The 14462-nt window shown below is 31.6% G+C and overlaps 1 protein-coding gene across 1 annotated transcript; it reads left to right on the top strand.

Annotated features, from left to right (window-relative positions):
- Positions 1-2406: 2406 nt before the first annotated feature.
- LOC103974897 (beta-hexosaminidase 3-like) lies at positions 2407-14123 on the top strand. The gene is made up of 15 exons (XM_065185825.1): positions 2407-2765; positions 2863-3275; positions 3677-3751; positions 4518-4553; positions 4642-4753; positions 5259-5329; positions 5518-5648; positions 6368-6433; positions 6680-6780; positions 7111-7170; positions 7780-7813; positions 11847-11945; positions 12022-12081; positions 12738-12988; positions 13704-14123. The coding sequence occupies exons 2-15, from the start codon at positions 2940-2942 to the stop codon at positions 13868-13870; spliced, it is 1599 nt and encodes a 532-aa protein (XP_065041897.1). The 5' UTR covers positions 2407-2765; positions 2863-2939; the 3' UTR covers positions 13871-14123.
- The last annotated feature ends 339 nt before the right edge of the window (positions 14124-14462 follow it).

The following is a 14462-nucleotide window of genomic DNA, read 5'->3' on the forward strand; positions in this document are numbered from 1 at the left end:
AGCAAAAAAATCGTGCTTTTTTAGGTTGATCTGTCTATTGTAAGCCTCTCAGAGATCACATCACTTGAAAAAAGAAAAATTAATTAGGAGTAATTATGTGGGCATCGGTGAAAAAAAGTTAATATGAGCTCATACATGGTATGAAACCTAAAACAAAGGAATGGGACCAACTTCTTCTTATCAGCAACTTGGGGTAGGGAGTTCCTCCTTCTAGGGTTTCTAACTTGATTATGATATGAGCATGATGTGCAGCACTTCTGAAGTTAAACCTTTTCAAGAAGTGGCCTATGCCTTCAAAAAGTTCTATTGAGGACACACATATAGTTGGCAATAGGATAAACACATAAAAAAGTAGCAAAAAGAATCATTTTTTTTATTTTAACAAAATAATTCAACTAGGGTCCCTTTTTTTTTTTTTTTTTTTACAAGGAGTTCAACAACAAGAAAAGATCTAAGAATATAAATTTTATATTGAATATTTTTATTATGATAATTACAAAGGATTTAAGATCTAAAAATAATATTAGCAGTTTTACATATATTTGATATATCTTTTATCAATTTTTTTTTATATTTTATAATTTGATTATGTTGGTCGGGTCGAAAATTGATTTACCTATCGGTCCGATTTTAAAAATATTATCTTGACCCATCTCACAAATTATATGTTTTGTGTTATTGGTCCTACTTTTGTTCCAATCTAATAAATACCAAAACCTAATATTCCAGATGGCATTTTACCAAAGTGATATAGTAAAATAAAGTGACTAATTTACCCTTGCCAATTCTTCAACTGTTTGATGCATTGTTTGGCCTCTCATGCAGAGTGTGTGATTCATATAAGTGGTCCAACCTATCCATCAAACTAATAATTGCTTAAAATCCAATGAATTATATAATTATAGAAAGGATGACTGATTCATCACTACCCATTCTTTTGCATGAAGTCAAGCCCCACAAGTCCTTTCCTCGAGAGAGAGAGAGAGAGATAGAGAGAGAGAGGGAGAGAGAGCTGTGCTGTGGCAACCCAAATCATCACATAGTAAAGTGTCCCTCTCAGACTTAATTATGATCTTTCCCATTCCCTTTCTTAAAATAAAGTATCATGCATTATCTTAATGTTTCTTTTCTTTGGGCATAAAGGTAATCAAATTTTTTAATGATTTACTAATAATTGGGACAACTTGTTAGGTAAGAAATCATCATCTTCAATTACCACAAAGCATATAAAAACAAACAAATATATATATATATATATATATATATATATATATATATACAAATATATATATATATATATATATTTATGTCTAAAGAACTTGAAAACTAATAAAAACTTATTATAATCAATTTATTTAGTTGAAGATCCAAGTGACATTAATACCTTCAGGAGATATACTCCTACAAATTAGTAAGTTTTTTACTTACTACTTTAAATTCAAGTTTATAATGAAGTATTTAAAGGGTGTTTTAGGTATTTTAATATTTGTTAAACTCATTAGTAACAATGACCAATACTGAATTAGCATGAGTTTATTGGATAGGTACCATTGGGAGTGACATATATGAAAGATTCAAATATTTGAAGATATATATATAAGATGTAAAATTTGGAGGGTTATATTAAGTAGTACATAAGATTTTGGAGCAGCAAAAGTATTTTTATATGTTATTTTCTTTTTAGTATTTGGGGTAGTAGATATATATTTAAATATATGTATGTATACCATATGATAAATAGAATTGCCTCTATATGTGCTTATATGTTTTCAAAAACATAAAATAAATACTTGAACTGACGTTTCTAAAATAATTAAATCAATATTTTAATGGGAAAAAAAAACAAATATCATGAAAAAAATTAAAATCCACATTATCTTGTCTTCTAATGATCAACAATTTTCATCCTAGTTTAGACAAAATATGAATGCAATCTAATTTCAGTTTCGGAAAAATTATTTTTTATTCCCATTTTGTATCTACATACATGTATATATATGTATATATTATGTGTGTAATTGTGGGTATCATAAAAATATTTGTATGTTATTTTTTTGTATTGGGGTAGTGATGCCTCTAAATATATATGTTTAAATAATTACTTGAAACTCTATTTTTTAAAATAATTATATCAAAATCATAATGGAAAAAATATAAAAGATAAAGAAAAACACTAAACTCCATATTATTTCGTCTATTAAATTAATTATATTGTCTCTAGGTTTTAGCAGAATTATATTGTCTCTAAATATATATGTATTGCATGTGTATTTGTGTGTATATTATATAAGTATTTATAACTTGATAAAAAAAAAGAGATTTGGTGTTATATATGTCGGCTAAATAAGGCATGACAGTAAAAAGGCGTGACTGTGCTGTGGCAGACGAGCAGGTAAATCTGCTCTCGCTCTCTCTCTCTCTCTCTCTCTCTCACGCATTCTGCCTGGCCACCAATCCAAGGAAGTGAAAGAAGCATCCAACACAACCATCACTACTGCATTGCCCACGCAGAGATCCACGAGCAAGAAGCTCTGCCATCCCAGAACTGCCCCTCGACTCCTCTCTCTCTCTCTGATATCTGCAACTTTATCCTTTTTTATATTCACATCTTAATTGCTGCGTTTTTGTCTCCATCCCTTATTAAAGAGATTCCTTTCCTTCGTTAACACCCTTCTTGTCTCTGCATCTCCTCCCTTCCCCTGGTCTCTTCGCTCAATCCCTTCATAATATCCCTGCTGCTGGAACAGCAAAGCTATCAGCTTCAGGTTGTTCTTGTTCTTGTACTTGTTATTGTTCTTTTTCTCAGAATGGCGCTCTTTTCCTTGCATTTCTGAAACTATCAGTTTCTTGCATCGAAACCAGATCTTGGTTCCACCTCTTTGCGTCCTGGCCATCTGCATTGCTCGGAGTGCTATAAAAATCGCTCCTTTCTTCTCATAATGCCGCTGGCGGTTGGAAGCTGGGCTCGAGAAGTCCTCCTCTGCGTTGGGTTGCTTGCTTGCTTGTTCGTGTTGGCATTTGGTGGAGAGCATGACGGCGTTAACATCTGGCCGATGCCCAAGTCGGCGAGCCATGGCTCGCAGATGCTGTTCTTGAGCAAGGATTTCGTGCTGTCGACGCAGGGAAGCAAGTATGGAGACGGTTCCGAGCTGCTGAAGGAAGCATTTGACAGGATGATTGATGTGGTTGAAGTGAATCATATCGTTGATGGCCGCACGCCAACCTCTTCGGTGCTTGCTGGCTTAAATGTGGTGATCTTGTCACCTCAAGATCAGGTATTTGTTCTTCATTGTCCATAATTTGGCCTTTACTTAATCGATTGACCATCTTTGGGGAGACTATTTATTGTCGCCATAAATTTGGAGAAAATAATTGCTAGATTATCATGATTAGTTTTCGATTAGTCAGATATTGTTGTTGTTGTTGTTGTTGTGTGTTTCGAATTACATGAATTATGACTCTTTATATTATTATCCTTACCTGATTAGTACATATATGTGAAGTAGTGACAATTTAATGTATGCAAAAAACTTGTGAAATGCTGCCAAAATTCATTCTTGATATAATTAGTATCTCTTCATATGTTTGATTGGAACATAGATTTCTTGAGTAAAATGTAAATCCTGTAGAGGCATTACTTTGATGGTCTACTGATACAGTTTTTTTTATTTTGCAGCTGAATTTTGGGATCGATGAGTCCTATAAACTGGATGTTCCTGCTGCTGGGAAACATATGTATGCACGTATTGAGGTAGATGAAGCAATAACTTCTTGAAATTGTCACCAAAGAGTCCAAACAATCCATGTGTTTTCCAGGAACATCATATGTTCAGAAGTGCATATTCCAATTTTCATGAAAATTTGAGTTAGCTTTTAGCATAGTTATCTGGAATTTTGTTTGGTTCTTCTTAAATTCCATTTTGTCCTCTGAACTACACTTAAATTCTGTTTTGTCACTGTGGGATATTTATTTTAGTCCATAATAAATTTGTCGAGCATAACAAGAAAATAGAGATCATCTTCTGGACAAATTGGTCTGGTTGCAAAATTTAACAGAAATTAGTAGGTCTGACACAAGAATTTTAGTTGTTTCGCTTTTGATTTTGGTCTCAGTGGAGTCTTTTCTGCATTTATCAAGTTTCAATGGGATTGGTAATCTTTTAGTTACAGATATCTACAAAATGTACATATTAGCTAAGGATTGGCAATTGAAATATTAAAATCCTCTACTGAAATGCACTTCAATAAGGAAAAATGCCTCTGTTTCTGCTGATCAAGATCAGGATTGGCCAATTTCATGACAAAACATTGGTCTGAAAGAGGAGGGGAGTCATAAGATGATGCACTTATAAGCTTACAAGGATGCCACAAAGGGATTTGTTGTTCATTTCCTCATTTGGTTCTTTTATAGTTCTAAATAAATGCCAATCAACCATGTTGTCATAATCTAATGCAAAAAGATTTCTCATCTCAGTTAATTATTATTCTTAATCAATTCGCCATCATAACTTTTGCAGGCACAAACTGTTTACGGAGCACTTCATGCTTTGCAGGTAAGTTAGGCATTACGAAAATGGATTTCATTTGTAAAATATACTGTAGTAGATCTAACCAACAATTTGATTTTGTTTGATTTTGCAGACTTTCAGCCAACTGTGTCATTTTAATATCTATAAGAGAATTGTTGAATTACAGTTGGCTCCTTGGTATATTTTAGATCAACCAAGATTCCCATATCGGGGACTTCTTATTGGTAAATACTATTCCTTATAGATTTTCTTTTTTAGTGTAAATTTTTAGATCAACCTGAAAGGATACAGAAGTGTGTACATAGGCTTCTTATAACCAAGTTGCATACACATAAATGAACTAAGCTTGCATTAAAAACTTTTAAATCTACTATTTGTTATTTGTGTATGATATTCTCTTTGCTATTTTTGACAATTTCTGATAATTATCTAACAATGGAGAAATTAATAACTTTATGGAAATTTTCCTAACTCCATGTGATGATTCATGATAGTCTTCATGCATGAGTGAAAAAGTATCTGTTACAACCTATTACTGTGTATGTTGCAGACATCGCAGCCTTGTATATAATATCCTATTAGCTATCTTAAACAAAATCTGATAAATAGTTAACAATTGAGAACTTCATGACTTTATTGAAATTTTCTTACCTCAATATGATTGTTCATGATAATCTTCATGCATGAGCAAAAAAGATTGGTCACTACTTGCGACTGTCTATGATGCAGATACATCACGACATTACCTACCCCTCCCAATAATAAAAGGTGTTATAGATTCAATGGCCTATAGTAAGTTGGTATGTTCATCTTTTCATCCTTTTATCATACACTTTCCTTTTATAATCCTTCTATCTGCGTTGCAGCTCATCCTCAAATTTTCATAGTATAGATTGTGTCATGTCTCTTTAATAATGATTTCAAATTCTCAGTATCTTTTGTCTCTTTTATGTGTTTGTTTCATCAATTCTAGCTTACTGTCATACAGAATGTGGTTCACTGGCATATCGTGGATAAGCAATCCTTCCCCTTGGAGATACCATCATATCCAAGACTGTGGGCTGGTGCATACTCCTACTCTGAGCGATATACTAAGGCTGATGCTCTTGAAATCGTACAGTAAGCAATGAATGGTTACTTAAGCATCCTTTTCAAGATTGTGATATGTTTGTTCTTGGAGATCGTCACACTGGCCTAGCTCTGATCATTTACCAGCCATCTGTACCTAGCTCTCAACAAGAGATGGTGAATATGCTAGGGTTATACCTAGATCATTACAAGCATATGATTTTTTAGGACAAAAAGTTTGCATACAGATATATTTGAGTGTAACAGACATCTGAACTAAGAAGAAAGTAATTATTTTTTCTTATGTGATGTCTAGTTTCCTTTCATCAGTTGAAATATTTTTTCTTGCAATGTATGACCCATATAATCTCCATCACACTACTGTTGTCAGTGTCTCTGCATCATCCCCTCATGCACATTTATCAGTGGCACATATGATCAGACTTCTTAAAATATACTTAAGTTTTAATTACATGCTAAGCAGGCCTACTTCTTCTCTGTGGTCATGCACATATATTAGTGGCACATATGACCCTCTGCTCTGATGAACATTGAACAAACCCCCAAGAATATACATTCTGGTGACAAGAATTTGGACAAAAGCTCCTGTCTGATGCCTCACATGCATAAATTATCATCTGCACTTGTGTATGTTTTTAAATGGTTCATATGTGTATACCTGTAATTTATATATCAGTATGAGTTTTATGGTGCTTCTTAGTTTCTTCATGACTGAATCTTTTTGTACTTCTAAACATGAATATTTTCAGGTATGCAGAAAGAAGGGGAGTAAACGTGTTGGCTGAGATTGATGTGCCCGGCCATGCTCTCTCATGGTAGATAAAGTCCAAAGGCCTTTTAGCTCTTATTTTGTTGTATGGATTTAAAAATTCTTGAATTTTTAACTAAAAGAAATCATGTTATTATATTAACTCATACTGCTCTTGGTGATCATAGCCTGCATCTCCAAAGATGTCTTCTTTTCTGCAATGCAATATTCTTTTTCAATTTATTTGATTTTTCTCTGTGAATTGGGAGTGATTACACAACCCAGATAAAACTCTATAAATTATCTTTTGTAGGGGTGTGGGCTATCCTGATTTGTGGCCCTCAGCTGAATGCCAAGAACCACTTGATGTCAGTAAAGAGTTCACATTCAAAGTAATTGATGGAATTCTTTCTGGTAAATTTCTTCTTCTTGCTGTTTGCATCTAATACAATACGGTTTCAGTGATTTAGATGTTAACAAGACTAGCCACACATAATAATCAGGTTCCCAGAGGCACCTGACAAATAAAGCCAGAACTTTCTACAAGATTAACGGCAGAGTTTGATCATATCTGCAATTGATAATATTGGATGAATACAATACAGTGAATAGATACTTTTGATGTGACTTCTTTTCTAAGAATTTATTCTCAAAGTTCATGTTATTTTTAGTTTAGAAAAGCAAGTTAGATTATCTTTCATGATGGTTGTTAGATGAATGACTAATTCCTGATTAATGTTTCAGATTTCACTAAGGTTTTCAAGTTCAGGTTTGTCCATTTGGGCGGTGATGAAGTTAACACAAGTAAGCTCATACATTTCCTGTTAATTGTAATAGCACCTCATTTGTTTATGCCTCAACATGTTCTTTTTAGTCATCATGGTCAGTGGTGGGCAAACTTGAAACTTCTAGAGACAACGGAAACTATCAAATACTACTTCACTGATTTAACTTTCTTTTTGGGTCATTTCTTGACATTTGATCTTTACAAAGTCACTTTTCATGTTTTCCTATTGGTCTTTCTTTTTCTACCATTCATGTTTCATTTGATGTCTCATACAAATAGCAAAAGATGGCTTTAAGAAACAATTGTTTTAGAAGTTTAGATACTTCAAATCAAGGTTTTAATTTTGGTTACTGGACCGAGACATATCGAGTTTCAAAAAAAGATCTGAAAAATAAAAAAAGGTTAGTGTCATCCTATGCCAGCTATATTGGGTGGTGCAAGCCATGTACCACACATACCATCCGGTTTACTTTGGTCCACGTGCTAGTAGGTTATGGAATTGGTAAATACCGCTCATACCAAGCCACACCAGGTGATATTTTTAACTTTAATTTAATTTAATATTTTTAAGTATGCAAGTGTTTCTTTTTTTTTGCATAATATACCGCTTTTGTTGTGGATTTCAGGCTGCTGGACCAACACTCCTCATATAATTGAATGGTATGTATCCTTACAAATGTAAATTTCCACCTTTATAGAATTTATTCATGACATAGATCATAGTTTCTTCTACCTCTAATAGTTTTTATGAAGACAACTTCATTGTTTATCTACATTCATTAGAATGCCCATGTCTTTGGGACTTAAATTTTATAGTACATTTTCAGCCTTTAATTTCCATTCAAATTTCGTATCAGCTTTGCCCACCTCTCTTGAGGAACAAGTTGATGATTACGCTTAAGCAAATTTTCTTACTCAGTGAATTTATAATTGTTTTGGAACAAAAACTTATTAAATATCATGAGAGAAGGGTTTTTGAAGTTTGAAAAAAAAAAAAGGAAACTTAGGTTTCACTTTTTCTAAAAATTATCAAATATTTAGAATAACTTTGAAATGACAAACATAGTTCTAAATGATCATCGTTTTCTTAAGGTATCAAAATAGGTGTTTTCATAATTTGATTCCTTTAAATTTTGAATTTGTTTTGTTTATCTAATTTTATCAAATTTAAGTTAAATTTACAACTACTTCGGCCAAAAAATCACTTGAATATTATCTTAAAAGGTTTTCTGAATTTTTATCCTTTTAAAACCTGGATCATACTATTTTTGAATGAGATTATACTATCTTTAGGTTCCTATTAAAGAAAATTTAACCCCATTAATTTTTTTTTAGGAAATTTAAAAAAATTATAAGCACAAATACCTATGTTTCTAATTTTAGTCTTTAAAATAGGTATTTTCACTGATTAAAGCCCTTAAAAGATTGAATTTGTCATTATCTAAAGTAACCTAGTTTAAGGTGAATTTACAACCACCTTGATCTAAAAAACCAGTTAAATATTATTTTTCTGAAGTTCTACTAAAAAATTATTTTCGAGACTAAGAGTTATATTATTTCTGGAGTCATATTAAAAACAGTATAATCTTATTAAAAAAGAATAACTCATGATCCACTTTTCTCAAAAACTATCAAATTTCCAAGATACTTTGGAAATGACTTACACAGAATGATTTTTTCTATTTTTTACCCTTAAAATGATGAATCTGTGTTAATTTTATAAATTTGGCCAATTTATGATGAATTTACAACCACTTTACCCGAAAACCACTTTGTATATTATTAGAGAATGTTTTTTTAGTTACATAGTTTTCAAACAAGGTATATTGTTTTTGGAAACCTATTCTAAAATAGTATAATCCTAATAAATAAAGTGTAATTAAGATAAGTCTTTAACATTGGTATTTTCACTGATTTCGATCCTTAAAAGGTTTAATTTGTGTATTTATTTAATTTTGGCTAATTCAACATGAATTTATAACCACTTTGAGCAAAAAAAAATATAAATATTGTTAGAGAAGATTTTTCGAAGTTGAGAGAAAATTTTTTGGAGACCTATCTTATGTTGTTTTAAAATGAACAAGGTCACATTATTTTTTTAGTCCTATTAAAAAAATGGTGTAATCTCACTTTAAATAAATATAACTCAGATATCACATTTTAAAAAAAATTATTAAAATCTCATAAATCCTTAGAAATGATATACAAAGGCCCAAATGACCTCTTTTTGGACAAAATTACACAATTTTTAATTTTATTAAAAATAGTATAATCCCATTAAAAAAGAACATAACTTAGGTGCTAGTTTTCTTTTCTTTTTTTTTGAAGTTTTAGGAAACTATGGAAATAATGTAGGAAGGTCTAAATGGCCACTTTTGGTTCTTAAGCTTTTAAAATGGATGTTTCCAATATTTTTAGCCTTAAAATATTTAATTTATCTCATTTTAAAATTTTGTCCAATTTAATGTGAATTAATAACCACTTTTGGTCACAAAAAATGAATATCATCAAAGAATATTTTTAAAGTTTTGAGAAAATAATTTTGAAGTCCTTGCTTATATTATTTTTGAATATGATTGCATTGTTTTTATTATCGAGTTCAAAAATAGTGCGACTCAATTCAAAAATTTTATAACTCAGATCTCACTATTTCTATATTTTATGAAATTTTAGAATTCCTTTTAAATGACTTACAAAGGCCTATATGTATTTTTTTTCCTATTTCTAAGTCATTCAAATAGGCATTTTCACCTATTTCAACCCTTAAATGATTGAATTTATGTCATTTTTTATTTTTATAAAATTTGAAGTAAATTTAAACTATGTTGGGTATAAAATCACTTAAATTTTATTGAAAAAGTTTTTATAAAATAATACAAATAAAATTTTGGAGACTCGAGTTACATTTTTTAAATCTAGGGTTGCATTGTTTTTAATCCTATTTAAAAAAAGCATTTAATGTCATTCAAAAAGACTATGAAGACTAGAAAACAATTTAACCCCATCCAAAAAGCCTTTAAAATAGGTATGAATATTTATTTTAACCATTAAAGCAGTTCATTAAAGTCCGATTCCAAATAAAGTTCATCATACTTTTATTTGATCTAATTTGAGTACCACTACTACTGGATAGACCTCAACAGAAACTCAAGACCACGATTATTAGTATACAAGTATTTTTTAAATTTTTAAGAGAAAATTATTTTTTTAGATCAACTATTTTTAAATATGGTCACACTGTTTTTTAGTCCTATTTAAATATAGGATAACCTCATTCAAAAAGAGTAAAAGTCAGGTCTAACTCTTTTTTATTTTCTAATTTTTAAAAACATAAAAAACTATTTACAAAGGCCTAAATCATCAAATAAACATTTCACATATTTTTAAGCTTCTAAAAGGGCCAAGAGTCAATTTTTTCGATTTTGACCAATACAACATGAATTTACAACTATTTTGTACTAAAAATCACTTATATGTTATTAAAGAACGTTTTCTAAAGTTTTGAAATAATTTTTTTTGGAGACAAAGTTACACTGTTTTCAAATTTTTAGGTTTTTATTCAAAAATAGTGTAATTTAGGTCTAACTATTTTAGAAATATCCAAAATTTCATAAAACCTTGGAAATAATATATAAGACCCAAATGATCATTTTTCATTTTTAATCTTTTAAAATAAGAATTTTCATGTCATTGTTGAGACAAACTAATTGTTAGTGCATTGTTGCAATATTAATTGATGTAAGGTTCGACTACATGTTTGAGTGTCTTATACATTGTTTAATGTAATAATTTTTTAAAACATATGGTTATTAATTTTTTAAACCTTTGAAAAGCTCAATTTGTACCTTTTTTCAATTTTGATATTTAAAGTGAATTTACAATTACTTTAGGCCAAAAACTAGTGAATATTATCGTCGTATGTTTTCCAAAGGAGTTGAGTTACATTGTTTTTTGTTCTCATTTACAAACAATATTTCTTCATTAAAAAATAATGCCAATTCAGTCAACTATTTCAAAACGATCCAGGATTTAATAAAACCTTAAAACCATTTTATAAAGGCTTGAACAATCACTTTTTCTATTTCAAACTTTTAAAATAGATATTTTCAACTTTCAAAATCGATATTTTCACTGATTTTAGTCCTTAAAACATTTGTGTCAATTTTTTAGTTTCGACTAATTTGAAAAGAATTTACAATCACTTAGGCCAAAAATCACTTGTAAATTATTAGAAATTTTCTTTCTAAGTTTTAATTAAAAAATTGGATACTTGAATTACAATATTTTTAAATAGCATCGGACTATTTTTGAGTCCTATTATAAAAAATGTAACCTCAGTTTCACTCTATTCAAAAAATCATTAGATTCTGTTTCTCTTATAAATTTGCATTCCTCCAATAACTTTCAATTATATTTCATCTCTTGTTCCTTAATCCTTCGGTAACTTTGGTTGTCTGACAAGCATAAAAAAAAGGTGTATCTGTCTGAAAATTGCAAAGAATTTTGGTGAACTTGTATGATTCATAGAGGTTTATCCATCACTCTTCTCCTAATCTAGCTTACAAAGTCATAACTCATATACGAAGATCTTACTCAAATACAAAGAATTTAGTATGACTCTAGATAACACCTTTTAATACTAACTCAGATAAACTTTAGATTATCTTTCAACATTATGTAATTTCTTTTACAGGTTGAATAAACATGGAATGAATGAATCTCAGGGCTACAAGTATTTTGTTTTGCGTGCACAAAAAATAGCATTATCACATGGATATGAAGTCATCAATTGGTATGAATTCTACATCTGGATGAATTGTATGTCCTCGGTTGTTTCTGCTCTAAAACTTGTGTTCCTTGATGAACAGGGAAGAGACTTTCAACAACTTTGGGAGTCAACTCAGCCCAAAAACTGTGGTTCATAACTGGTATTTTTTCTTGATCTGCCATGTTTGTTCTAATTGGTATCAAGCAATACATATGCTTTCAAATATGTCAAATGTAAGTTCTCATCATTAATGATAAAACACACATCAAATGTTGATTTTTTGGATAATAAATGTGGTCATTAACAACCCTCATGTAATCAGTGATACCATGATGATACGTGGGAACAGAGACCATCCATCATTCATTCATCATACTTGTAGTTGATGTTGTAAAATGTCTAATATTAGTCAAAATAAACATATTTATAAACTTTGACTATGTATTTGTATAGTAACAGTTTGCTTTTTCAAAATCCATCTTTTGGTCAGCATGGCAAACTGAACAAACTAATGCAGCACAAACTTATCATCCAATGAGATCAGATCATTATTTCTTATAGAAAGTTAATTGCATTATGCTCTTGATGCCATTTTTTCTTTGTCCAATCTGTCTAGTCAAAACAAAAGTTATGATGATACACTATCTTACATCATTCAAAAACCTCATGTGTTTCCTCTCCCAGATCCTCACCCGAAAAAAAAAGAAAAATCAGAATGCATGTTGGAAATTTGGATTTATTTATGTGTACAGCGATCCGGATCGATTGTGTTGGTGTCATCACTGTCATAAGACAATTTTCCTGGTGTGCTTGCAGGCTTGGTGTTGGAGTAGCACAGAAGGTGGTGGCGGCCGGACTGAGATGCATTGTGAGCAACCAGGACAAGTGGTACTTGGATCACTTGGATGTCCCATGGCAGAAGTTCTACATGAATGAGCCCCTTACAAACATCTCCACGCCTGAGCAGCAGAAATTGGTCATTGGTGGTGAGGTGTGCATGTGGGGAGAAAGTATTGATGCCTCTGATATCGAGCAAACCATCTGGCCTCGTGCTGCAGCTGCTGCAGGTAATACTGGCGAAAACTAAGCATTAAAATCTCGGTTAGATATCAGTTTCCATAACCTACCCAACCAATATAAGACCAGTATATATATAATTGAATAAAATAGAAAAAGAATTAAAAAGTAATGGTATTGTATCGCTATCGAACTATATGTTCCAATATCGTCATTCAGTCAGACAGCAAACATCAGTCCATGCATATTCGCATACAGATCAATTGAACATTTCAAAATGGTAATATCTTTATTGGTCTGACACTAGATGTGTGCATTGACAAATTCACAAACTCGGCATGAGTCCACCATCTTTTATACATCTGAACTTGCATGTTTGTAGAACAAGTGATATCTTCTTGTGCATCCAAAGTGCTGTGGTAGTATAGAATATCAAACTTGCCAATACAAGATTTTATGATATAGAGGTAAATAATTCTACTTAATTTTTTCATATGAAAGATTCAAGAATAACCAACCTGCACCAAACCAGCCGAGTGCTACCTCTGCTGTCTCCTTACTTCGACAGAATCATATTATCAAGTTGTCTTCTTCAACATGCATGCTACTCATATCTGAAAAATGTATTGTGTAGTATCAAAAGCAGAGATAAAGATCAATACTTGTATAAACTGTTTGTCAAAATTCACGCCATTGTTAGTTAAGTGTTTCTGATCATCTTTCGTGAATCTACCGAATTCTGCAATCGGTTTGTTTTTTCCAAAGAGAGGTTGTGGACTCCTCTTGACAAACTAGCGAAGGACCCAAGGCAAGCCACAGGAAGATTGGCTAGATTCAGATGTTTGCTCAACCAAAGGGGGGTTGCTGCTGCGCCGGTAGCAGGACCAGGCAGAACTGCTCCATTGGGCCCTGGTTCTTGCTACAAGCAGTGAACAGCCATTAAGATCATCGACAGCAGTGCTTGCATGATGCTAAGAGAGGATCAGCCATTGTTGCCGGCCTTTATGGGGGGTAAATTAGTATTTATATGACAATAGTTAATCAGTTTCTGCTGAAATCTTGCTGATTATTGTCATTCAAGCAAACCCAAAAAATAAAATTTCTGCTGTGGAGCAAATGTGACATAATAATGTTTCTTTTTGTCGATCGTTGACATGTTTAAGATTAACAAATTAGTTTTCCTGATATCTGAGTTCTTTGCATCTTCTTCTTATTTAGTTCTATGCTGTTAGCAACAAAACAGTTCAAATCTCTCAGCAGTCAGATTTCTCATCTCTTTCCTATCCTTTCTTAGTTGTTGTTTCTGGAAGCTATAGAAGATTGCCCTGTTGTGTTATTGGAGCAATACAATAAGAAAGCTATGGTATATAGTATTCTCAAGCAGTGTGCAATATAATCCTTTCTACATACAACACCAAACTATGGATTCACGCAATATGCATGCTTGTCTCGGACACTGACACAGTAATGCATACCACGATAAGATCCATCCATGTTGATCAAGCATGACCACCTCTTTCATTA

The sequence above is a fragment of the Musa acuminata genome, chromosome BXJ1-6 (assembly GCF_036884655.1).
Source record: "Musa acuminata AAA Group cultivar baxijiao chromosome BXJ1-6, Cavendish_Baxijiao_AAA, whole genome shotgun sequence".
NCBI classification, from domain to species: domain Eukaryota; kingdom Viridiplantae; phylum Streptophyta; class Magnoliopsida; order Zingiberales; family Musaceae; genus Musa; species Musa acuminata.

Excerpts from the sequence above, each read along its gene's own strand:
- LOC103974897 (XM_065185825.1), top strand. The coding sequence starts at position 2,940 with ATGCCGCTGGCGGTTGGAAGCTGGGCTCGAGAAGTCCTCCTCTGCGTT. Across the intron at positions 6,434-6,679 it reads CCCGGCCATGCTCTCTCATG|GGGTGTGGGCTATCCTGATT; the intron begins GTAGATAAAGTC and ends TATCTTTTGTAG. Across the intron at positions 11,946-12,021 it reads GGATATGAAGTCATCAATTG|GGAAGAGACTTTCAACAACT; the intron begins GTATGAATTCTA and ends CTTGATGAACAG.